Raw genomic sequence first — 25488 nt, 5'->3', positions numbered from 1 at the left:
GTTATTTATTTTTGTCCAAATCAAACCCAAATTATGATTTATTGTAGGTTTGTGATTAGCTGCTTTGTGAATTATCTGTCCTACCAAACAGTCCTCATCTGCCACTGACCAAATGCATTTCAGTCTTAGAAAAGTAACCAATACCACTGTGTAATCAAAACCTTGTGTATGAAAAAGGTCACGCAAGTACGATTAAAAAGTGGAACTTGTTCTTAGACGTATTTAATTTGTTGAAAGTTGCACAAGAACTGAACCGCAAACAGGTGCGGTACAACTGGCTTCCTGTAGGTGGCAGCAGCTCACTGTCCGTCAATGAGAAGCAAACGCCGTGACGTCAGACGCACGTTCGTAAAAGAGGCGCGAGTCGGTGTTTGTCATTTTCTGTACGAACCGCGTTCGTTTGTTTTGGTAAAGTCAGGATGTCTTTACTGAAACCCTTCAGTAAACTACCTTGTTTAAACTCAGCCAACATCCTGGTGAGTGTCTGCTTCATTATCGTTTTACTGCGAAACACAACCGCTCTGTGAAAACATTGTCAGACCTGTTATGGTCGAGAAGACCGGCGAGTTTACTTTGAACTCCAGCGACTCGTTTCGCTAACTGTCGGAAGAAAACGCATAGCTGAGAACCTAGTAAAGTGAGCAACTCTTATTCTTTATCCTGCACACGTAGATAATTTTTGTACGTTGGAGAAATACATATACTCGTCCAAATACAGGACAATTCCAAAGACAGAATGCTAAGTAATCCACAGGGCAGGAGAATGTACATAAAGTTGTGGCGAGTGCAAACGCTCAGCACTCTCCAGACTGCTGTGTTTTGATTGATGTATGGTGTGCATAATTTAATGTTTTTTTTTGTTGTTGTTTATCATGTTTTTCCCCCTGAGCTGGTGGAGAGTGACGAGGAGTTTCAGCAGAGTTTAGCAGACGCTCTGGTGGACGAGACGGACTTCACTGTCAATGTGTGAGTTTGTGTCCTGAGGTCAACTGTGTCAACCAGGAAAAATCCTCGTCCTTAAGCACAGCTAGAGACCATTTGTGACTGTTTTGTTTATGTATAAATGCCAGGGCTGGGACAGCAGGCTCTCATCATGATTCTGTAATTGTAAAGCCATACTTAGACAATAATCTAAATTAAATGGGACAGTGGCACATAATGTACAAGAGAATATTTTCTTTGTTTTGTTTTTTTAATTAAGTGCCACATATAGCTGCATCTGCCAGTAATAAAATTAACTGAAAATAATGTGTTATTTAGCTTTGTTGCTCATTGTTTACTGAACTAGTACTCTAAGTAAATAAAATGCTGGGCTAAAATGTATACAGCCTCTGAAAACATGACACAGCATAAATGTCAAGTATCCCGATTCTGGAGGAGCAGACTATTTAAAAAAATAAAATAAAAAAGTCACTGTACATCTATTGTTGTTTTTCCTCCCCCCACCCCTAATATATACAGTACACGTCATGTTTTTTATGAATGACTAAAAAAACACAAAATTTCCCTCTGAAATTCAGAGCACAAGCACAATTTGGACAAAACAAAGCATTCAAGTAAAGTATGAATGCTATAAATGTACAGTATAAAATACTGATCATGTTTTCAGACAAACAGGACAGTTAATAAAGTGGCACCTAGTGTCATCTGCTGCTGTCGGTGCCCATCTGCTTCAAGGTTTGATGTTTTGTGCGTTCAGCGAGGGTCTTCTGTGTTAAATTGAGTGACTGTTGCCTCTCTATCATTTTATGACCTGTCTAACTATTCTCCCCGACCTCTGCCACTGGAAGTTTTCTGTTGTCGGACCATTCTCTGTAAACCCTAGAGATGGTTGTATGTCAGTTGGTAGGTGTACTTAATAAAGTGGCTGGATGTGTTTGTATGTGTGCATATATATTAATTTGAACCAAATGCAAATGCACCACTTTTACTTGGAAACAATTATTGTGATCATCAAAGCGTTGCTTAACAAATTATCTTTAGATTTCCATCAGTAAGAATATGTTGCATACGTTTGGAAAATATAAAGAGAGGGCTTATCTTCATACCATTATTTTGTTCATTGTTTATCTGAGTTACAATAATTACCAGTTTCCAGCTGATGGAAAATGTTCAAGTCACAATTGCTATAGTTATAATAATTTAATAAATTTTCAATTGTCTGCTTGCTATAAATTGTTGACACTGTACAACCTGACAACACGCACATTTACTTTTCCAACCAGGAGACTGGCCAAGAGTCTGCCTCTGCCCGTGGAGAATGAGGAGAGTCGTCCAAGAATAGACCTGGTGGTATTCATAATAAATCTGACCTCAGAGCTCAGGTACCTCTGCTGTCCTTTCTGAAACATTTTAACCACATGGACACACCAGGTGAAATACCTGCTCTATGTCCAAGTTTTCCAGACCTGTTGCAGCTCTCGTTTTGTACCTCGCAAATTTCTTCTTCTTGTCTCTTAAACAACCAATATTTGTGTAAACTTGTTCCCTTCTTAGATTTAATTAATACATTCATGTTGCTGTCAACACAGATTTTAAACTTTAGGGTGATTTCTACAGCATGGTGTTTTTAGTGGTTTTACTCTCATGTATGAATAAAGTACTAAAGCATAATGTTCTGTGACATGTATTATTTTTGATTTGCCATAGTTTCCAGTCAACGGAAGCTTCCCTGAAATATTTGGACCCTGGATATTTCCTTGGAAAAGTCTGCTTCATGGCCACTAATGGTATGTTGTGAAAGGGATGAGCAAAATAATTAAATGTTGTTCAAGATCAATACTATTCCACAATTTTATACCATTTTACTTTAAATTGTTGGGGAAATGACCTTGTCTTAGTTCAGCCTCTCTCTCTCTCACTCTCTGTAGCTCGTAATGCTTCAGTCCCCACAGAGCGGCTGGACGCTGTCAGAAAGCTGGCTGCTTCACTGCACTGCCCGCTCCTGTTCGCTGAGGATCAGGTTTGTAACACATTTAGTCACAAACACAGAGGATGGTTTAAATTTAAGTTGTCATTTCAGGGACAACCATGTACAGCAGGGAAATGTGTGTTGAGGGTAGGCTCTAGATTTTTTACATTGTGCAGTGAGCGCGGGCTGTCTTAACAAGTCTTCACAAACATTGGGTTGAGTTTCCTCAAGATGGATTGTTTTGTTTTTTTTGTTTTGTTTTTTTACAAGGGCTGTAAACAGAAAACACAGGGAACATTTATATGGAATGTCAGTCAGTCAGTCATCATCTACCGCTTTATCCTCCACCAGAGGGTCGCGGGGGGTGCTGTGCCAATCTCAGCTACTACAGGCGATAGGCGGGTACACTCTGGACAGTTCGCCAGTCCATCGCAGGGCCACACACAGCTAGAGACAAACAACCATTCACTCGCACACTCACTCCTACGGTCAATTTAGAGTGTCCAATTCACCTAATCCCCACATTGCATGTTTTTGGACTGTGGGAGGAAGCCGGAGAGAACCCACGCACACACGGGCAGAACATGCAAACTCCATGCAGAAAGGCCCTTGTTCCAACCAGGGCTCGAACCCTGGCCTTCTCGCTGCAAGGCGAGAGTGCTAACCACTACCGTGTGGCCCCATTTATATGGAATGTACTGACGAAAATAAGTATTGACTAAATCATCCACAATGGTTTTCTGTAATCCAGTGTAATCATGAAACAGGTCTTAAGTTGCTTTCTGTGCGGTGTTAAAATACCCTAAAACCACAGAAGCATTTTTATTTCGATGTTGTAGCTCCGTGTTTGAAGTCAAAGGGATAATGTCTCTGCAGTGCATATTCTGTCTCATTTAAAGGCATCTTTGTGTCGTGTTCCTCCTCTCCAGACACCAGATGGTGTGGCCAATGCTACAGAGAGGTTGCTGACCATCTTGAAGGTGGCAGCCGGGCTCGTTCCCATGGCAACTCCTCTCTACCTGTCCAATCTGACTCGATGCACAGTGCCCCTGGATATCGACCAGCCGAGCTTTGATTAGTTTGTGTAACGGTTTATTTGAAGTGATCCGTCCCTGACTTGGTCACATGTACAGTTTATTTATTTTTGCATTGGTTAAATGTCACTCTTCTGTTATTCATTGTATTATATATTTTTCTTCTTTGCACGTTCGCTGCTGCAACACATTGAACTAACATTGCTGCTTGTGCATATTGGCATAAAAGAAACATGAAGAAGACGGACAACATCTGGAGATGTCATTTCTAAGTAATAAAAATAACTGCTTTGATTTCCAGGTATTGTGTCCACTGATGCTTGCTCACGTGCATTTTGGGAGACTGTAATAGAACAAAGGCAGGCAAAATCTATATTGGCCGGTGGTTGCGTCTGTCATTTTACGCACACTTCATCCTGAACAGTGGTCTTGATGACCGGAGTGCCTTGCTTTTTTAACGTACAAAAGAGGAAGTACTTATTGTGAGACGTGGCTCCTTTTTATATAGTTGCACAGGTGCCTAATTATTCGTACCTGGTGCTTTGGTCTTCATAACTGTCGTCGTATGATCTGTATTTGTTGCCGGCCCCATCTTGATTAGGCCTTACTTGTAAAAGAGATTTTAATCTTGGTGTGATATCTTTGTGTAATTGAGATTAAATGAAAACAAAATGATTTGTGTTATTGTTATTACTGTTATTATTGTTATTAATAACAATAATAATAATAAGAATACGTTTTATTTAGAGGTGCCTTTCCTGACCCTCAAGATCACCTTATAGAAACAATTAATTATATTTAAAAAACAATGTATAAGAACACTTTTAACAATAAAACAACACAAATGCAGACATTGAAGTTTATTCCACTGTAGAAAATTGTATCACATAAATACAGACATAGTTCTCGTTAAAAACTCTATACATAATATAGGATTCACATACACAATACCCAGCTCAGTAAGGTCAATCATCTCTAAGAATGCAGTTTTTGTCTTTAGTGGTTAGAGAACTGGGGTATTGTATGAGGGAGGATTTTGAAATGTAGTGTTATGAGTAAACCCGAGGAAGCCACAGGCAAAATGTGTTATTACACTCATGAATAAATCAAAGTAAATTTAATGCACAAATTTAACTGCATTAAAGGGAGAGTGTTTTTTTTTTGTGTGTGTTTTGAGGAAGGTCCAATTTAAAAGAGGTATGCCAGAATATGCTGAGTGAGTTTAGTGGCAGCCCTTTGAAAGTGTAACCCAAACAGCTGCAAATGGCTGTTTGTTTGCATGCTAGTGTGCAGTTCAAATGTTATTGATTTTTTTTTTCTCCCCCTGTTTTTCTCTGTCCTTTCTTGCAGGGCTGCAACACATTTCCTCTGCTGTCTCAAAACAATGTGTAAATCATGTGCCACTTCTTCCGTCTCCCTCCCCAAACAGGCAGCGAGCTGAAGATTGTCTACTGAATGTACATTGATGATGCTTAAATATTGACCTACTTTAAAAAAAAAACAAAAAACAAAAAACAAACCCTGAACTTTGTTAAATTGTTAACTTTGTTAAATTGCTGGATAAACCACACAAAAAAAAACAATTTGACCCACAGTACGCCCAGTTTTCTGGGACTGGTGGTGGGGTTGGGGGGTGTGGGTGAATGGACAGAGGTTCTGTGCCTGATGTCACGTCAGCATGTGCGTGCACACAATACACACCAACACTATTAATAGGTTATCATTCTGGCTGTTATCCATCATACAAGTCAGACAAACTCTGTTTTGGCATCACATTAAACTGGAAGGACAGTAAAGGGTCATTTGGACGTATGAATGTCAGTGATAACACCATTATCTTTAGTTCGCCTTGTTTTTTCACTTGACAAGTCAGCCAAACAAAACACTTCCTTCTTGACACTTGCTGAAAACAAAGTACAGTGGTTTATTGTTTTACGACCTTTTTTTTTTTTTACTGTGAATGACAACATATGTGGCACTGACACATTTTGTTGTGGTTTATGCAGCTCCACTCCCTTTTGGCATACATATACATATATATATATATATAAAATAGTGTGGTATCTTTGAATTCTGTTTGTCCCAAGACTAACCTGGATTTTTTTTACCTGTATTATTTATTTCCTGATTTTTATTAGTAGTAGTAGTATTATTAGTATTGTTATTATACTGCTTTATGAATGAATGACTGAATATCTTTATTTCTGTTACATTCATATAAAAAGTAAACATAAAACAAGGTCATTTAACACAATTATGCAAATAACCGAATAAAGGAATAGGCCTATTTTTGCCTATCCTGTACAATACAAGAAAAACAAGAAAATCAGAAATGTAGAGGAAACAAATATAACTCTGCACTTACAATTATAGTACTAGACTGCCAATTTTCATTTTAAGCTGTAATTATTTTACATTTCAAACTTTTTTTTGAACCCCAAAAGAGTTTTACTCAGTTTAACTCATTGAGTTCCATAACTTTACCCCCAAAACATTCACACCTACAGGCAATCCGGAGTGTCCAGTTAACCTCTGCATGTTTTTGGACTGTAGGAGGAAACCGGAGTACCCACGTGTTCTTCCCCCGCACACACGGGGGATAAACATGCAAATCTAACCATTATGTTTCAGTATCAGCACAAAGCATGTGCGATGATTCTGGAGAAGCAGTAGTCTTAACATGAAAGCATGAAAGGTGATGCTGGAAGCTCTATTAAGTTAATATAACAATCACCTACATGAATAATAACATTGAATAAAACCCTTGGGTGTGTGTGTGTGTTTGTTTGTTCCAGTAATCTGTGAGAAATCAGGGTTTTTTTAACCTCTGAATTAAAAGTTTTATTAAAAATGTCCAAAGTGTGTCGTTATCTTCTAACATTCATTTTACGCACACTTCATCCTGAACAGTGGTCTTGATGACCGGAGTGCCTTGCTTCTTTAACGTACAAAAGAGGAAGTACTTATTGTGAGACGTGGCTCCTTTTTATATAGTTGCACAGGTGCCTAATTATTCCTACCTGGTGCTTTGGTCTTCATAACTGTCGTCGTATGATCTGTATTTGTCGCCGGCCCCATCTTGATTAGGCCTTACTTGTAAAAGAGATTTTAATCTTGGTGTGATACCTTTGTGTAATTGAGATTGCGATGATTGCGATGATTCTGGAGAAGCAGTAGTCTTAACAGGAATTGTAAGATTCTGAGCATGAAAGGTGATGCTGGAAGCTCTATTAAGTTAATATAACAATCACCTACATGAATAATAACATTGAATAAAACCCTTGGGTGTGTGTGTGTGTTTGTTTGTTCCAGTAATCTGTGAGAAATCAGGTTTTTTTAACCTCTGAATTAAAAGTTTTATTAAAAATGTCCAAAGTGTGTTGTTATCTTCAAGGCTTTCCACCTCCGCTCAGCCCCATGATAATTCCTCTTTAGGGTAAAATGGTATCAGTTTTCCATCACAGGAAAGCTTTGGGAAATGGGGCAATTTGGGTGTGTATGCAGATTTCAATACATTTTCATAAAACAGTATCCAGGACAGACGTCGATGACTCTAGCCCCCTGTGATGAGAGGTTTTTGTTTTCAGGGATAGTGTAACCTCACAGTGAATGGTGTCATATTACTTAGAAAGAGGAGAGGTGTGGTAGGTCTTTAGTATGTTCATGTGATTGAGAGGCGGGGCTCATTTGTGGAGGCTGGTGGGGGCTTGATAGTTTACAGGAAGTCGAGGAGGAAAGTTTTTTAATGTGGCTGATTTGACAGGGACTAGATACCATCTGCTGTCTCCTGTCACGTCCACATGGATCATGTGATAAAGAATGAGTCTGTACGTGCGAGTTGCTGTTGACATTGCTGCAGGTTGACGGGTTCAAGTGGAGTTCTCTGTGAATGTGCGCGCATCTGTTTGCAGTTGTTTGTTGGAGTGTTTGTGCATGAGGGGGTATGTGCGTGTGTGTGTGCGCGCGTGTGTATCCAAGCACTTAATGGTGGAGTGTTTTATTCTTGACCTGATTTCCCTCTTTGCCTGTCTGACTCAACAGTCTGGATCACGTTTCAGGTCTCAAAATATCATATCATATCAAATACAGTACATCCACGTCCATTTGTACTTGACTTTGTTTAGAAAACATGACCAACAATAACTTAATTTATTTAAAACTCAGCATAATTTATCTAAAACTCAATAGCATAGAGCAGGGGTGTCAAACTCATTTTAGTTTAGCGGCTACATACATGATCTCAAGTGGGCCAGACCAATCAAATAATAGTATAATAACCTATTAACAACAAGCACTTATTCCCTTTGTTTTACATTAAATTTAATGTCTTTTTACAAAACAACCTGAAATGTCCTGAGAAAAATAAGTGCAATTTCAACAATATTATGCCTAAGATAAGCATTTACAAAGGCACAAAACATTTTGCCACAGGTATCTGGAACTGAAAATGTAATATTTCACAAGATGACTAGATTCTAATCATACTGTGAAATTTTCACAAATTCATCATGGGGGCCAGAATGGACCCACTGGTTCTGGCCCACGGGCCGTACGTTTGTCACCCCTGGCATAGGGTATACTGTATGTAAGATTCCAGAGATGAATTAAGTATCAAAAATAAAATTAGCATGTACACATGTGAGGCTCTAAAGGTGAATTTGTTTTCTGGATCCTGAGTTTAATTAGAAGTTGTGAACTGGTTTGGCAGCAGCTTTTGTAGATCCATGGCTCTCAAACTGTGGCACGTGTACCACCAGTGGTATGTGAGCTTCCTCTGGGGGTACTTAGTATTATAGTAAAAATACAGAATTAGCTGTAACTATCTTAAATTAAAAATAAATGTGTTTGTTATCTCAGGTGTAACTGCAAGTGCAAGTCCCGGGTTGTTTGGGAAGACTTGCTTTGACGTGTTCAAAGAAATATGCAATATTTCTTTCCTGATAAAAACATGAGGGTAAATCAAGGTATTTACATGATGGCCCAGTGTCAAACATTGAACAGTTAACCCTAACTTACTGCAGAAGTGATTGGTTTAATACATGGAGAAAGTGAGCCAAGACAAATGTGAAGAGTTGAGCAACAAAGACTTTTATTGGTAATTTAAGATGATAACGCTTACAATACCATCAATACCATGAACAATGATTGTTGCAGAACAAAAGGGTATATTAGAATGTAATTGAGTAGCAAAGACACATACATTTGTGAAGCTGATTTAGCTGATAACATGTGGAATTATGATTCACTATGATTCTGTATTCACTGATTTATTCATGAAGAAAATCATCTAAAAAAAGGATTTGTCTGTGGGGAAGTTTCTTGTGTTATCATTTGATCCCCTTGTTGACTTGTGAGACATTAACCCTTGACGCCAATTTTTTTGTAGTTTGCCTCCATGTCGCTGATAATGTTGGTCATAATCCTCCGCAGTGCTGCCTGTCCCTCTCCATTAAGTCCGGCCTTCTCCGCCATGATATTGACAATGATTTCTGTGATGTCCTGTAGAGAAAACAGAAGGTTCAAAATTGATTTAAAATCCGGTTGGAGGATGACAACATATGCCTACAACAGATGGAAAATGATTCAATAAAATGCGGCATAAATTAAAACAGTCCTTTTTGCACACTAGCCTCACCTTAAAGTTTTGAATTGTGACCTTGTGAGTATTGGCATGGGTTTCAGCCATAGCAGCGATGATATCACCGTGGCTGCCTCTGGCATTCAGCAGTTCGCCAAGTTTCTTTAGCACAGTTGCACCGTGGGCAGAAACCAGCTTATTACTGGGCAGCTCACTATGAGGGACGGTGGCAAATTTGGTGAACTTAGCCTGGGTGGCTGGGTACTGTTCGAATAAACTGTAAAGACAAGGAAACGAGAGGCTTCACTACAGATCATACACCACCAGGGCTGTAGTGGCCACTGGGGACAAAGACATCATTGAAACACAGGAAACACTCCTTTTCAGGGAATGTAATCTTATTTTGTCCAAGCCACTGACCGGGTCAGAACCAGGTTCCCAACACCAGGGAAGTCCGCCTCCACTGCAGGCCAGCAACACAGAACCTTGTCAAAATCAGCCATTGTCTGAGAAGAGGAAGGAAGGGCAAGTAAAAATATTAGAGAACACTTATTTTCAATAATAGAACCAAAATCTGAAAAGGAACAAAAAAGCAAGGTCTACTTATCACATGGTGTTTATGTGGCTTGTATAAACAGTGCTATCCTATTTATCCAGTATGGCTGTGGCCTGGCTTGATTTTGATGGCCAGTTGCCAAAAACCTCTACTCAAGGGCAAAGAAGAAAGAAGTGATTGCATGTCCTCATTTGCCCTCACATAATCTGTAACACGGCCTCTGTAGGCTTCACCTCGTTGACGCGGAGAAATCTTTTAAACATGCAAACATTTTCTGGTTTGAAATTGATGAAATGGATTTTCTATGTGCTCAAAATTTTCTTTAATTTTACCACCAGGGTTTGTGCACCCTGAAAATGTAATAATATACGTCTTATTATACTGAATTCCAATTAAATTCACTGTGTATAGTCCCCCCCATAAAATCAATCATTATTTTTCCTACTAGACAAATGGATATGAAAATATTTGTATATAAAAAAAGAGACAATACCTTTCTGATGCAAAGTATCCCGCGTTATATGATATCAAAATCTTCTCTGCCAGACTAACCCCACATCAAGAGCTGACCCTTTATATTTCCTCTCTCTGTCTTGTCACCAAATTTTTTCCAGCCCTCTCATGTGACTATCTCACTCACTGCACGTTCCTATTACCACTAGCCTTAATCTGGAAACTCTTGATTCCACGGACGCATTATGTGATATCATCAGAGCCACTTGGGGCGTCTTTATTTTCTTTTTTTTGTTGTTGTTGTTTGTTTGTTTGGCGAGGTTCTCAGGCTAAGTGCAACAGGAACTGCTTTAAGTTTTATGTTTCACCTCTCACCTAAGAGTCTTCTTCACTTCACTTTTACAGTTATTTAATAGTCATTTTTATTCATTCCATCTTAATAAACATCATATGATCATATTGTATGTGAGAGAACAGGCGCTGGTGAGATGTGTCGTACGTTTACTTAGACACTGTATCCAGATTCACTGACCCCCCTTTACGGAGGTTATCCTCCTGCACAGTTTCAGAGGTTTCAACAGATTAAATCACACATCACTAAAAAACTTAAATGTGAACAGTTTCCACATTACATTTACATTAAGAGTTGAGTTTATGGGCATTAAAATAAAATCTCCTGTACAACGTGTTACAGTCTTTATGAAGAAGAGAAGGCTCCAGTGGGAAGATAAGGTCATGTCAGGTAATGTTTTTTTTTTTTCTTAAATATAAAAATAATGAGGTAATGTGTAATTTTCAGTCCCATCAATTCACTCCAAATGCCAATGATCACAGAGTTTGACAAACATAAAAACCACAAAGCCTGAGCTGCCCCAGAGCTTTTGCACAGTACAGTGTATAAGAAACAAAAACAGTGGACAAAATCTCGTCATTTTTTTTCCCCACAACAAAAAAGCATATGCACACATTCACCCTCATATAAAACAGCACATCACACCACCAGATATATTTTGTATAAACCAACAACAATAAAAAAAACACACTTTACAACTGACCCAACACTTCTCATCCGGCTGGTAATCTAATGTCAAAATTACAATTATTACATATGCTTGGGTCACATGTCTGGTGGCTTTACCTGTTATTACCAATATTTTTTTTGACACACTGTAAGGTGATTTTTGTTGCATTTTGGGATGTTAAAGACTCTTCATTCCCTTTGCTTGAGCATATTAACCTGTGATGAGTACAAGTCAACCTTTAGTTATACCCTGCCTGGACTGTAAGACTCTGGCTTCAAATGTACTTCTGTCATTCTGCATTTCCACATTTTAACTAACTCTTATTTTTGATTACATGTTATGTGTTTTACATCTTTAAACGTGGGTTTTTATTTGTAACCTTATTTTGAGAAGTGATAGATGATGATAATTATTACTATTTGTATATATATATATATATATATATAATCTACATTTATTTTTTAATCTACACAAATTTAAATGGCTTCATATAAAAGCAATGATGACAAATTAGAACCTGCACCTGACAAAACTCAACTTGCTGCGAAGTATGGTGACAATAACAGTGTAAGAATAATAGTTTTAAATAATGCAGTTATTATGTCTAATATTTGTTCGATTCTAACTATATATTGTAATTCTATATAAAGGTATATATAGACAGACACAACCAAACAATGGGGTGGGTATTATTATTATTGCTTTCCTGCTGCACACAGTACTGGATATCAGAATTGAAATAACTATATTTATTCATCCAGTTTATAAATCAAGTTGTTGTTTTTTTTTGTCATTTGAAAGCTTCAGTATTCTGCCCAACACTGTTTTTGCAAAAATAATAATTTTGCAATTACAATGAAAGGCATGATAATACAGGGTTTGTCAAAATGCAGAGGTATCCTTAGAGTTGTTGACTCTTCAGTCACCACCGACGCCCTCTGCTGGTTATTTATTTAATTTTATCACAACAGGTTGAAGGTCAGACTCATTCCTCTGAGCTGGGATTGGTATGTTCCATTAAAAAAAGCACTTGCTGTAACAGGAAAAAGCTGTTGTTATTTATTATTATTTATACAATAATAATATATATTATTATGATGATGATTATTGTAGTTGTAGTAGTCAGTGTTGGAAAGAGTACTGAAATATTCCAGTCAAGTAAACATACCATCATTTTAATAAAAACATGTACTTAAATGCCTTAAATGCAAGTAAAAGTACTGGTCTAAAAATGTACTCAATTTAAAATTAAAAACGTAGCTTGACTCTATATAGTAAAAGTTACTTTAATAACAAGGTTGGGGTTCTTTCTTGTGTCGGGCAAAAAGGACAATCTAACAAAATTGTTTTTAATTAAAAATCTTTACAAATGATAGTGCTGACAAACGGCTGCGGCCTATAGTGATAGTATTCACATGAACTAAGTTTATAGGGGAGACAGTGAGTGTAATAATTACATTCATGTGTCCTTCAGTTCCATAACTCTGCCTTACAGAATGTGGTAGTAACATACATCTGTTAATATTGCCTACATTGGCTTTTCAACTCGCCCAGTGTTGCCATTTCATACCACGAAGATGCCAAATGACACAAGTAGAGAGGCAAATAATGATGTATGTATACAGTATTACAAAATATGAATGCATTTGGGTTTTTTTTGGTTGAGTCGGACGTCCAACTCCGCCTTCCCGCAGGCCGCAGCCGTTGGTACTTGGTTGATGGACGTTCACAAGAAGAGGGGCTGAGGAAGTGCTTCACTTTCTTCTTTTAAATGTTGGTTTATATCACAGGATACAGCCCGACATAGTGTCAGTTCCGCTTCCACACCGCTGTGAGGCAGCAAAGCACAAACGAAGAGGAAGGAGAAGAAGTTAAGTTGGTATTCGGCGACATGATGCAGGCTCTGAGAGGCGTCAGACGTCTGAGCTCCAGCTCAGTGATACATACAGGTAAATGTCTCCACATGACAGACCGACCGACAGACAGACTGTACTATGACTCAGTTTAATGAGACCGCTTGCTGTCAGTGACACAGAGTCAGAGAGAACAAGATCGCTATCACAGATTGGACATGAAAGTTATCAATCACGATTATCCTGAACAAAATAGTCGTATATAGTGTAATGTCCATGGTCATTAGTGTTTGAATATAGTATGCTTTTATTCGGGCTAAGTAGTCAGAATGTGCTGTACATTCTGTGAATATTAGTGGTAAAATGAAAACTCGTCATTGCCTCCGGCCTCTTGTGAGTACTACAGCTGTGTCTCGTCAAGGCTGCGTCCTTATTGTGCATTCGTCGTCCGGATGTCGTCAAAATGCGTCACAGCGCCGCGTCGTAGGCTGTCCCAATCTTTTATTTATTTATTTACTTATGTATTTAATTTACATCCATTTTCTACCGCTTTGTCGTGGCGGGTGCTGTGCCAATTTGACAAAATCAATATACAAAACTCCATTGAGCAACATTGAGATTTGTATGTTATCCAACTGTGTATTCCAAGAAAAAAAAACCATTAGGTATCTACATAAACACACAGCCACCTATGCTACACATACATGTACAGAGAGTATACACGTGTGTGTGTGTGTGTGTGTGTATAAATACATACACTCACAAATCAGCAGCAACAATAGATGAAATAAAACGATAGATACATATATTGTATATATAGGATACTGTATATGTGTGAGCACTTATCAAAACACACACACACATATATTTATCTATTTTAGAGCTGCAACTAATGATTATTTTCAGAATCGATTAATCTATCGATTATTTTCTTGATTAATCTTTTGGTGTTCAGAATATCAGAAAACCTTGAAAAAACGTTGATCGGTGTTCATCAAACGTTATCAAATGTCTTGTTTTGTCCACAAACCAAAATGATTAATTTTAAATGATATCTTTTTTATCCAGAGCAAAGAAATTAAGAAAATATTCACATTGAAGAAGCTTAAACAATTGGAAATCTGGTTTTAATCATGAAAAAAGCTTCAAACCGATTATTCGATTATCAAAATAGTTGTCAATTAATTTAGTAATCGATTAATAATCTATTAATCGTTTCAGCTCTAATCTATTTCAACTTAAAGAGCAAAGAAACTTGAATATTGTTTCACATAAAACATTTATGGACTGATTATCTGTAGAGAGCATCTTTCAGATTTTGGATAACTTTTCTAAGTTTTCATGTTTTTAAAACAAGCTAAAGAAGGTTAATTCTTTTTCCATGTATTTTTATGAATATGAAATGTACTCAAGGAGAAGGTTTATTTGATTTTATATCAGATATATATAAAAACATCTGATTTTTAGAATATTTTGGTTGATTAAGGGTAAAAAGAGGCAGGAGGAAGTGTGATTCACGACTTCCACCTACGACCTTGTCAGACGCAGCCTTGAATATTGAGACACAGCTAATGGCGCATTTCCACCGGCTCTACTTGCCTCGCCACGCCACGGTTTATTATGTATCGTTTCCACTAGCATAGTACCTGGTACCAGATACTGTTTTTAGTACCTGCTCCGGCGAGGTTCCAAGCGTGCTAAGTAGGTACTATGCGATGATTGGTCAGACTCCCGGCCACTGTTTGGTCAGAGTCCTGTCACAGGAAGAGACGTCCACACACAAATCAAGCCGAACAGCGCCAACTGTAGATCACTTAAAACTACTTAACAATCCTAAAAATGTGGGTTTAACTACCAGGGAAACCTCTATATTTTTAGTTACAGTTCTATACATATATATATATATATATATATACTGCATTATTGTATTCATAATTATACTCTTAAAAGTACAAGTTATCCAAAAAGTTACTCAGGTAAATGTAATGAAGTAAATGTAACTTGTTATTACCCACCTCTGATAGCACTTACTGATTTCTCATTATGTGTTATATGATTGCTTATGACGTTAAAACTTTCTACATTGTTTTCTGCATTTATTTCTTAATCTTCATAAAATTATTGAAACTGAGGAAATCTAACTTTATTTATAGATCAAAGTGGTGAAAAATCACATTGCAACAACGATAACAACAACAACAATAAAAGTGGCAAGGTAAAGCATCTACCCTCATCAATTGTTGACAACTAGCCTACATTATGAAAACATAAGACGACATGTTTTTATCTGCGCCGTTCTTTTTGCCTAGCCTCTTCACTTACTACAGGACTATTGCACAGTAAAAAAAAAAAAAATTCTCGGTGCTGCACCTGCCAGCTGACCCGTGTATTATATCTACAAGTAGACCTACGCTCACTTCCTCTGAACCGATGCACGTCCCCGTCGGGGGCAGTAGGAGGCTGTACTCCAGAGACGTGTGGACAGAAATCAAGCCGAACAGTGCCGAATTGTAGATAAGTTAAAGCTACTTAACAATCCTAAAACGTGGGTTAATCTCCAACAACTACAGAAGTCTGGTGTAAAGTCACTAGTCACTCGTGTGTGCGTGTGCGTGGGTGAAACTAAGTCACCTTAGTTTCACCCAGCCGTGCAGTGATGACTCCACCCACGTTAAGTAGGTACTTTTTTGTAGGGGAGATGCAACCTAGTCGTGCCGTGCCGAGGCAAGGCGAGGCGAGTAGAGCCTCTCCAACAAACGCCATTGTTTTGTTTCCAGTGTCGGAGCTCTCGGTTCCAGTCCCATGGGGAGAGATCAGAGGTCAGGTGTGGGGTCCTGATCACGGCCGCCATGTGCTGTGTCTTCACGGCTGGGCTGACAACTGTGGCACATTCAAGACCCTTGCTCCTCTGCTGCCCAAAGGTAATTCATCTGTACGTGTACAAGATAATAACACTGATCTCAGCGTCCTAGTTTTAATTCTTCCTTCCCACTGTCATCTGGGAGATGCTGTCTTTGTGGAGCTTTGTGTGTTATCCTTCTGAATGTAGCCTGTAGTAGATGAGTAGCTGAACAAGTTTACGTAATGAAGTGTCAGGTGAGTGTACAGTATATCAGCATTATCTTTTAGTGCAAACATTGTCTTAAAGAAATCATTCTTCATGTCTCACTCACTGTTCAGCTCACACAAGTTGATGGTGTTAAACATCTGCAGTGGCCTGAACCCTGTTCTGCCTCACATTAATCTTTATTGATAAAGATACATGAGTGTAGGATTGTAGCTGGTGGATTATGGCGTTTGATAGGTCATTTTGAGTCATGTGATGTGATGAGTCCTTGTGTCTGTACTTCCTCTCAGAGTGCAGGTATGTGGCGATGGATCTACCAGGTCACGGTCGGTCATCACATCGTCCTCCTGGCAGTTTCTACTCTTTTCCCCTGTATGTGATGGATGTACACAGAGTCATTGATGGTGTGTGAGGTCTCTTTGATAATCAAACATGAGTGAACAGAAAACAGGTTTTCTCTCGGGGTATGTGGCTGTATGCAAATTATGTTCTCTGAAAACATATCTTTGCACATAATTTGTATGTACAGTATGTTTGAAAATAGTTGAATCAGAATCAACTTTATTGGCCAAGTTTGTGCATGCAAAGAAGGAATTTGACTTGGTTCCGCTTTTCTCTCTAATACAAACAAACAAAATAAATACTGAAGAACCGAAGAAAATATGTTTTTGAGCAGAAGATGTACATATATACATATAAAAAGTTATTGGAAATATAACAGGAAGGTCCTTCACAGCATGTTACGTGCATTTCAGGATTTTTAAGGCGTGTCTAAAAAGATGACACACAGAAGATGTCTTTGTCTTATCTGGATGCGAAAACCTGCAGAAAAGCTCTGCCACTTTATTCAAAGTTCATGAAGATGAAGTGATAGTAATCGTAGCAGAAGAACATTTTCCTGCAGGGTGATAAAGTCAGAAGAGATATTTTTATCACTTGCAGTTACATAACAGTCAGGTCACCGTTGTCAGCTTTTTCTGGAGTTTTCAAATTTGGTGAAAGTTTTGAAATCGAAACAGCAATATCGTAGTTATTATATTTGAATAGAGATGTGTAGTAATGTTCCATCATATTTTCAATCCACAATATGGTGAATATGGACCTCAAAATTGACAGCACTGTGCAAAAGTCTGAAGCCACCATTAAATGTGTTGCTTTAGCAACATTATAATGACCATACAGTATAATTATTTCTCAGTCACTTTATTGGAACACATTATAACCCAATTCAAATAGCAATTGCATTATCTGTCAGAAAAAGAAATCATATTTACATATCATATATTATTTACACATTCATATTACATATCTCGCATGTGAGCAACCAGCAACCACACTGCACTGTGTTTTCTGGAGACTGACCTCTACAGACGACGATGTGACCAATAAAACACATTTTAATTAGGTATAATAGCATTATTTTACGTCAGTTTACCATTGCAGTATATACAGCAATTATATACTGTATATGCTATTCATTGTATTCTGTTTATAGTATGTGTGTGGCAGGATGTGGATATTGTGCTTGTACTCAGAAACAGTCTGTGTTGAGTAATGTAATGAGATACTGAACCTGTTTGATGATCTGTGAAATCAACTCCCGCAGCTCTGCAGTGGAGCAAATTCTCCATCATAGGCCACAGTATGGGTGAGTGCAACAGTGCAACAGATTCAGATTAAATATTTGATTCACAGTGCATTGTATGTCACATTTACCGCACGTGTGTCCACTTTCCTCAGGTGGGAACATCGCGGGGATGGTGAGTGACTGTGTTACAGCAGTGTTCAGGTAAAACACATGCACAGTTTTGTGTCTTCATTTATGTTTTTCTGTTCCACAGTACAGTGCTCTGTATCCTGAGAAGGTGGAGGCTGTCATACTTCTGGACTCCTATGGATTTCTACCGACAGATGTGGTACTTAAACAGTTTTTACTTCCTGTAAAGTGTTGTTAGTTCAGAGCGAAGGATGGACTTTTATGATACACCACTGGTCTATAAGCCTATAAATCATTTCATAAGGTCTCCCACAGGTTTGCTCTTAGATCTGTCTCACATTTTTCATTATTCACAAGTCTTTTATTTGATGACAATAATGTGCTTCTTATTTTTATTTTCATGAAGTGCACGGCCTCAGTTAGAAACAGTTAAGTCACTTTCAAAACACAGCGTGCATGGACACACACGGAAGTTCTACTGTTTTACGATGACACATCTTAAAGCACGTGAGCAGTCGGTATGTAGTGAAAAAAACAAGCTTCAGAGTGCATATATATACATATGTATATATGATTTGCTTAGCATGGACTTTATAAGGTGGTAGTAGCACAAGAATAGGAAAAGGAGGCAACTTTAGATTAGGGAACATGTGTTTGTTAATAAGTGAATTAGTAATGATCATGATGTCACTTTAGTATGGTAGCAAAGATTTCATTTAGAGTTATTTGGACACTATTAACACTTGTGGTTTTGTGTTTTGTTATGCAAGAACAGACCATATTCATTGGATATTCTTGTGATACTGCCACCTTATAAAGTCCATACTAAGCAAAGCATATTGAGATTGTATTGTCTTAGTTTGGATGAACTGGAACAGAGATTGCGAGCCAGGCCTTCTGCCTGACCTCATCAGTGCTCTACAGAATGAACGGAAACAAATTCACATAGAAAATATTCTTCAAAATATTGAGGAAGGTCTTCAATGGAGTATGGAAGCTGTTAGAGCAGATTGTACCAGATTCCATGTGATTGCTTTTGACTGACAAAAGCAGGACTGCAGAGAGCTTGAGGTGTTCAGGCCAGTGTTTAAGCTCCTCTCTCTGGAATTTCACAAAACTGTACAATGCACTCCTTACATTAATGCTGAATTATGTCCCCGATCATCCATTTGTCTGTTTTGTTGCAGAAAGAGGTTCCCAAAGTGATGAGACAGGGGATGGATGGCATGCTTCACTTTGAGAAAAAGACAGAAGTGGAGGAAAGAGTTTACACCTATGAGAAAGCAGCTCAGAGGTATTACACCTTCCCATTTAGCCAGGGGGTGGAGTGGCTCAGTGGTTAAGACCCTACCTTGTGTACCGAAGACATCATGGTCGCAAGTTCGATTCCACCCCTGGCTAATTGTACTTGTAAGTCGCTTTGGATAAAAGCGTCTGCTAAATGACATGTAATGTAATGTAATTTATCTCCAAATCCACTCCAACAATAACTTTCTTCATGCAAATGTATAAGCGTTTCTTTTCTTTTAGGCTTTTGGCTGCAAACCCAACTCTGTCAGAACAGTCAGTGCAAATCCTTTTAGAGCGAGGTTTAGTTCAAGTTGAAGGAGGTAAATCTGTGCCTTCGTCTTCTCGCCTTTGATGTGTGTTCTTTTTCTCTCTCAAACTGACAACATGACGTGTGTTTCTCTCACAGGAGTTAAGTTCACTCGAGACCGTCGTATAAACCTGGTGAGTTACTGCTGAACTGCACCGGCTCATCACTTTACCTCTTTATATCTCCCAGAGGAACGTATGAAGCTCATATATATATATATATATATATATATATATATATATATATATATATATATATATATATATATATATATATATATATATATATATATACATATACATATATATATATATATACATATATACATATATATATATACATATATATATATGTGTATACATATATATATATACACATATATATACATATATATATAGCAGCAGGTACACTGTGTTTTCATTTTGTGATTTCAGAAAAACATAATGCGCATCAATTTGCAGCAGAGTCTGGAGATGCAGTCGAGAATAAAAGCCTCCGCCTTAGTAGTTCTGTAAGCTACTCCTTCACCTCACATTTTCACATGACACTGAAGTAAACAGCCCAACGTGATATTACAATACACTGTATTTACACATCCTGTAGAGTATATCACGTCACGATATTTTTTCTTTGTCTCCCTGTCTACAGAGCAGAAGATGGCTTTGAGAAAATATTTGCTGAAAAAGAACAACAGAAACTCTCATCGGCTCTTGTGCAGGGCTACAGGGACAGAAGTGTGAGTGTATTTCTGGAGTCAAGTCGGTGCACTCGCGTCTTTGTGTTTATTTTTAGCTCTTACGTCGGTCTGTCATTGTGCCTAGTAGACAGCTGCAGAGGTGCAACTGTAGTAGTAGCAGCATAGTAGAAGCTCAGTGTCTCAGAGGCAGCATCAATTTTTATAGCCGTGGACCTCAGCACTGACCTACATACGTGGTAAAATGCTGCTGCCGAGGGAGGATGTGCATGTGAAGTGTCTCGAGCTGTGTGACAATGGAAATGTACGTGCTGCTTTCTAATAATGTTGTTTAAAGGCAAAATGTATATGGTGAAGAGAATAGGTCCATGCACTGAGCCCTGTGGGACTCGAGGAATTATGATTAATTATGGTTACCGTGGACACACTCAGATAAATACGATTTTATCTCACGTGTCATTGTGTGTCTCTTTCTTTTTCTTTCAGCACACAGTGGTGAAAGTACCGGGTGATCATCACGTCCATTTGAATGATCCTGGGCGTGTCGCTCCGCTTGTGTCGGACTTCCTGCAGACCACAGTGTTGTCACGGTCAGACAGACCAACAGAGAAGCAGACATCTAAGTTATAGAGAACACATTTCAAATCAGCAGTCGGACATGAATTAAGTACAGATGATTTTTGATGGTTAATTTATCCTGAGGTTTCTCTTAAAATCAACAAGCGTGCACATGTTTCTCTGACTACTAAACAATATACATGTATATGTATTGACTCTTACTGTTATTGGTTTGACATGTGGCATGTTTCTCACCAAGCTACCTTAATCGAGTCCAGTTGCCTTCATCAGCTGCATGAACAACTCCTGTAGACACTGTAGTGGCCGTTCCAAATCAAACTCAACTAAAAGACCACTATTCCACTGTGAGGCCACATGGTTGATGTAGTGGTCGTGCCTTTTCTCCGGGTTTTTCCAGTTTCCTTCCACAGTGCAAAAACATGCAGATTTTGGCATTAGGTAAATTGGACACTCTAAATTGACCATAGGTGTGAGTGTGAGAATGAATGGTTGTTTGTCTCTCTATGTGTCCCTGTGATGGACTGGTGACCTGTTCAGGGTGTACCCCGCCTTTCACCCTATGTCAGCTGAGAAAGTAACTAAAAAAAGTCAATTAATGGCTAAGAATGAAAAATCTAACTAATACAGCTGTAGTGTGGTATGACCAAAAAGTTATATCACGCTATTTTTCATAATTTCAATGGTTTCACCGTTTTTTTATGCAGGAGCACGAGTGAGTGGTCGACACAATGTCCTCAGCTCATCCTAGCTTAACTGGTTGTCAGGTATAACTAATCCTGATAATGTGCACATTCACTGTATTCTGAAGCAGACCTGTAAGGTGGAGCACAGATTTACTGATGCTGAAGTGGACTGGTGGTTAAGTTAAGTGGACTTAACTGTATCTCCAGCTGAACAGCACTTGCTAATAGGTGTTTTTAAGATGTGCAGCATATTTTAATGTCGTGTGAAAGTCATGTTGTATATCACAGTATTTTAACTGTAAGGGAGACTGAAGACCTAATTAATATATATTTATATTTAGACGACAACAGTTCTGTCATTAATATTGTAATGAAATTGAAATCAAGAATAAAAGCACTGACACTGGTTGGTTATACTATTTTTATTATTGATAAACAATAAGGAAACTTTCACAAAGAAGTGATCCATGGTCTCAATGGGAATACAGAAGATTCAGCCTTAACAAATAACATGTAATGTAATGGATTACGCACACGGAGCAATAGAAAATTGGTAAAAAATTGGAAGCTCAGACCTACAGTCTGCTGTATGAGTCCATGATTATGATATCTATGTGGTTGTTACATGAGATAAAATAACCTTTTTAATATTTAAAAATGTAAAGTAGTCCTATGTTAGAAACAATGTGTCAAACAAAAGGCTGATGCCTGTGAGATGACACCCAGGGAGAAGCATTGGTTGTATGGTTGGAGCTACTGCAGCCTGAGAGCAGTCTGCACTGTGAAGTTGTTTTGTTTGAATTGTTGATGTATTTATTGAAGAAATGTGAGCAAGAGAAACTGCGCAACGTCAACCGAGTGCAGAAGGTAAGAGAGTCAAACTTTCATTGTCAGCTTGTGTAGAAAGCCTTCGGTGCACTGAGACATATAGTCAGAAATGTTTTCTATAGATGTTTACTGTTTAATCTCTGAGCGACAGCTTACACTCAATATATATTTATGCAATGCTAGCTATGAATATATGTGTGTGTGCATGTGTATATATATATATATATATATATATATGTATGTATCAATTATTAATTATGTGCTAGAGAACCAGTCATATATCATACATAAGACAAGGTGTATCCATGTTTTTCTCAGTTATCATGTACCAGGCTATCATTATCAAAGTGGTTGCTCCATTTATTTGTGACTTGCATACATAGCGTTGTCACAGCAGCTGTTACCATAGTAGACACGTGTGGACACATGCACACTTTTTTTCTTACTTTGAAATCAGTGCAATGTTCTCATAGCGACTCAGAGCATCACCTGTAAGTCCCTGCAATGTGATGTTGATAGAGTGTTGACACTGGAAGGGTCGTGAGCGTGACGTCCGACACAAGAATCAAACCGAACAATGCCGAACTGTAGATCAGTTTAAAAGACTGAAAACTGGTGTTAATCTCCAACATTTAGCAAGGACATTTCTAAAATCTCAACATTTAACAGAAAGAGTCTGGTGCATTTACTGACAGCATTGCCAGGATCACAACCCCTTCCACTGTATACCAGTTCAGTGACTGTGTCAGATAGAGTCTGTTCTGGATGATTCTAATGATTCAGTACACCAAAAGTCAACTGCTAAATCAAGTCACTGGTTTGTGTGTGGCACATAAAACAAAGTCACGGCAGTTTCATGCAGCTATGCTATGACGACTCCGCCCACGTTGAGGAGGTACTATTGTCATGGAAAACCATACCAAACTGTGTAGAGTCGAACCGCACTGAAACCATATAGTGGAAAAGCGCCATTATTGTAAAAAGTACAAAGTATTCCCCCTAACCTTAGGGGGCCTAAATGCCTCACCCTAACATAATCCTAATCCTAATATGTCCTCACAGCCTACGACAAACATGCACACACGTACATCAGCCTTGTGTGAAATGATGAGTGACTGCAGATTGTAACAAACAAAGTCCTCCTTTCATCTTTCCCTTTCCCAAGCACGTCTGGGAACTACGGTGGCCTTTGTGTACCAGAACACACACACACTTAGTTGTGTTTGTGCATTCAGGCTGCTGTAGAAACATGGCGGAGCAAGATTTTAGCCTCCACAAAACAACACCCTTACCTACCTTAAGTACAAATATTCTGAAGCTACAAAAACCAAACAAGTTTTAATTAGAAAGCACACATAACCCTAATACAGCGTTCTTTAAGTTGTCATCAATAACTGACTCTGTGAGAGGCTTTTCCCGCCACATTTTCTCATAATAATTATTAATATTATTTCAAGAAGAGATAAAAGCAATATGAATATATAATACACTGTATAACTAATTATAAGACTTGGATTTACAAAGAAAGTCTGATTTCTTTATGTCCTAATATTAGTCACAGCTCTTTATTTGAATGTGAGCTGTTAAACTGCTCTGCTTCTCACAAACCCACTGCAGAGTGGAGCTAAAACAAAAAAAATGGTAGCATTAAAGAGTGTGGCAACTTTTCATTATGTAGGTCATCGTCTCTGGGCTTATGTCTTGGAAAAAGACAAAGAAAAAAACCCAACAACTTATGGGAGTGACACTACAGAGCGCTGCAGCTGCCATCAGTCAGCAGATATGAGAGGAGCTTCTCATAAAAATGGCCCCCTCTCTCTCAATGCCACATAGACTGTGATGGCCTCGGTGTTAAATGAAGTGGAATTGATTTTACACAGCAGGCAGCAAAGCAGCGAGCATCCAGTGACATCTAAAGGGGTTTGTTCTCCCTTCTCCCTTTTCCAACCCACTCCCCCCAGCCCAAAAAATGATGATAGTTATATAAGTTTTCCCTCCCACTCCCTCCATCCTCTCAGCCGTGAGCAGGGGTGTTGTCATGGCAACCCTCACCCCTCCTTTTGAACGTCAGAGGCAGGAGCTGGAGGATGAAGCCGCATGCAGCTTCTGTCTCCTGTGCGTCTCAGAGAACACCTGTGATTTCTGCCGTCGCACATGCAACAGTGGGAGCTGCAGCCCTGGAAACAATCTCGTCGTTTGGACTCAGCGCTGACGTCCATCACATTCCATCAAACACACCGAGACTTCACTGAATCAGCGGCGGCCTCAGGTAAACACAACACCTTTATTTACTATCTTGCACTGTATTTCTTTTCTCTCTTTTTTTTTTTAAGAATGCAAAAACCTGTGATAATGTGCAATTAACGTCCCAGGTTTTAAGTCACATGAAAGTGCTGATGTGACATGATGACATAGTGTTAGTGTCATGTCTTCAGTCCTGTCCTTTGTCCTGTATTTGTGAGGGTAAAGACAGAGCAGGAAGGGTTTCTGGAGCATGACTGGATATAACGGGACACTGAGTTGATGCAGTTTGTCATGCACGATACTCACAGCAGAGAGGGAGTGTTTGCAGGATTCACTTTTAAATACATACAACTCTGTTGATCAGAAATCTCTCCCCTCACCTTCTTTCCTTCCCTTCTCTCCTTCTTGTCTCCTCACCCATGCATTTCTTTGTGTGTTCTTCCTTCCTCCACCCTTCCCATTGCTCTCTTTGCTCTGACAGCAGTTATGTCTTGGCTGTTCTTGGACTGGTTTGTCCCGCTCTACCTGCTCGTGTCCGTTTTGGTGCTGGCAGGCTTTGGAGCATGCCTGTACTTCCTTGAGCCTGGGCTGCAGGATGCTCACAAGTGGAGCAGCAAAACAGTCCGGCATCACCCGCTGGTGGCCAGTGTGAACTGCAGGGATGATGATAGC

At 38.7% G+C, this 25488-nt stretch overlaps 3 protein-coding genes across 5 annotated transcripts; 2 read left to right on the top strand and 1 right to left on the bottom strand.

Moving 5' to 3' along the window:
• The first annotated feature begins 337 nt into the window (after window positions 1-337).
• On the top strand, window positions 338-4620 carry LOC122770607 (centromere protein M-like). 2 transcript variants are annotated; one of them, XM_044027558.1, is made up of 6 exons: window positions 338-476; window positions 875-966; window positions 2226-2324; window positions 2650-2729; window positions 2871-2962; window positions 3841-4620. In XM_044027558.1, the coding sequence occupies exons 1-6, from the start codon at window positions 420-422 to the stop codon at window positions 3988-3990; spliced, it is 570 nt and encodes a 189-aa protein (XP_043883493.1). In that variant the 5' UTR covers window positions 338-419; the 3' UTR covers window positions 3991-4620. The 2 variants fall into 2 exon arrangements, with proteins under 2 accessions (XP_043883493.1, XP_043883494.1); XM_044027559.1 differs by having other exon boundaries at window positions 339-476; window positions 890-966.
• Window positions 4621-9012: 4392 nt separating this feature from the next.
• LOC122771367 (myoglobin-like) lies at window positions 9013-10655 on the bottom strand. 2 transcript variants are annotated; one of them, XM_044028907.1, is made up of 5 exons: window positions 10573-10654; window positions 10127-10227; window positions 9944-10029; window positions 9581-9800; window positions 9013-9444 (listed from the first exon to the last, which is right to left on the bottom strand). In XM_044028907.1, exons 3-5 carry the CDS (start codon window positions 10024-10026, stop codon window positions 9304-9306), a joined length of 444 nt encoding a protein of 147 aa, XP_043884842.1. In that variant the 5' UTR covers window positions 10027-10029; window positions 10127-10227; window positions 10573-10654; the 3' UTR covers window positions 9013-9303. The 2 variants fall into 2 exon arrangements, with proteins under 2 accessions (XP_043884842.1, XP_043884841.1); XM_044028906.1 differs by lacking the exon at window positions 10127-10227 and having other exon boundaries at window positions 10573-10655.
• Window positions 10656-13414: 2759 nt separating this feature from the next.
• Window positions 13415-22150, top strand: serhl (serine hydrolase like). Its single transcript, XM_044029329.1, has 12 exons — window positions 13415-13503; window positions 16185-16328; window positions 16765-16878; window positions 18081-18122; window positions 18215-18234; window positions 18316-18390; window positions 19379-19485; window positions 19722-19801; window positions 19888-19922; window positions 20223-20299; window positions 20437-20524; window positions 20969-22150. Exons 1-12 carry the CDS (start codon window positions 13446-13448, stop codon window positions 21110-21112), a joined length of 984 nt encoding a protein of 327 aa, XP_043885264.1. The 5' UTR covers window positions 13415-13445; the 3' UTR covers window positions 21113-22150.
• The last annotated feature ends 3338 nt before the right edge of the window (window positions 22151-25488 follow it).

The sequence above is a fragment of the Solea senegalensis genome, linkage group LG6 (genome assembly GCF_019176455.1).
Source record: "Solea senegalensis isolate Sse05_10M linkage group LG6, IFAPA_SoseM_1, whole genome shotgun sequence".
Taxonomy (NCBI): Eukaryota; Metazoa; Chordata; class Actinopteri; order Pleuronectiformes; family Soleidae; genus Solea; species Solea senegalensis.
The sequence above is the reverse complement of the archived record's forward strand: the minus strand, read 5'-3'. Positions and strand labels throughout refer to the sequence as shown.

What these genes read in the sequence shown, in the direction of transcription:
- serhl (XM_044029329.1), top strand. Translation starts at nt 13,446, where the DNA reads ATGATGCAGGCTCTGAGAGGCGTCAGACGTCTGAGCTCCAGCTCAGTG. An exon ending in TTTAGTTCAAGTTGAAGGAG is followed by an intron (nt 19,802 to 19,887) that starts GTAAATCTGTGC and finishes TTTCTCTCACAG; the next exon opens with GAGTTAAGTTCACTCGAGAC. An exon ending in AGGGCTACAGGGACAGAAGT is followed by an intron (nt 20,525 to 20,968) that starts GTGAGTGTATTT and finishes TTTTTCTTTCAG; the next exon opens with CACACAGTGGTGAAAGTACC.
- LOC122770607 (XM_044027558.1), top strand. Translation starts at nt 420, where the DNA reads ATGTCTTTACTGAAACCCTTCAGTAAACTACCTTGTTTAAACTCAGCC. An exon ending in ACGGACTTCACTGTCAATGT is followed by an intron (nt 967 to 2,225) that starts GTGAGTTTGTGT and finishes TTTTCCAACCAG; the next exon opens with GAGACTGGCCAAGAGTCTGC. An exon ending in CTGCTTCATGGCCACTAATG is followed by an intron (nt 2,730 to 2,870) that starts GTATGTTGTGAA and finishes CACTCTCTGTAG; the next exon opens with CTCGTAATGCTTCAGTCCCC.
- LOC122771367 (XM_044028906.1), bottom strand. Translation starts at nt 10,026, where the DNA reads ATGGCTGATTTTGACAAGGTTCTGTGTTGCTGGCCTGCAGTGGAGGCG. An exon ending in GGGAACCTGGTTCTGACCCG is followed by an intron (nt 9,801 to 9,943) that starts GTCAGTGGCTTG and finishes TTGTCTTTACAG; the next exon opens with TTTATTCGAACAGTACCCAG. An exon ending in TCACAATTCAAAACTTTAAG is followed by an intron (nt 9,445 to 9,580) that starts GTGAGGCTAGTG and finishes TTTTCTCTACAG; the next exon opens with GACATCACAGAAATCATTGT.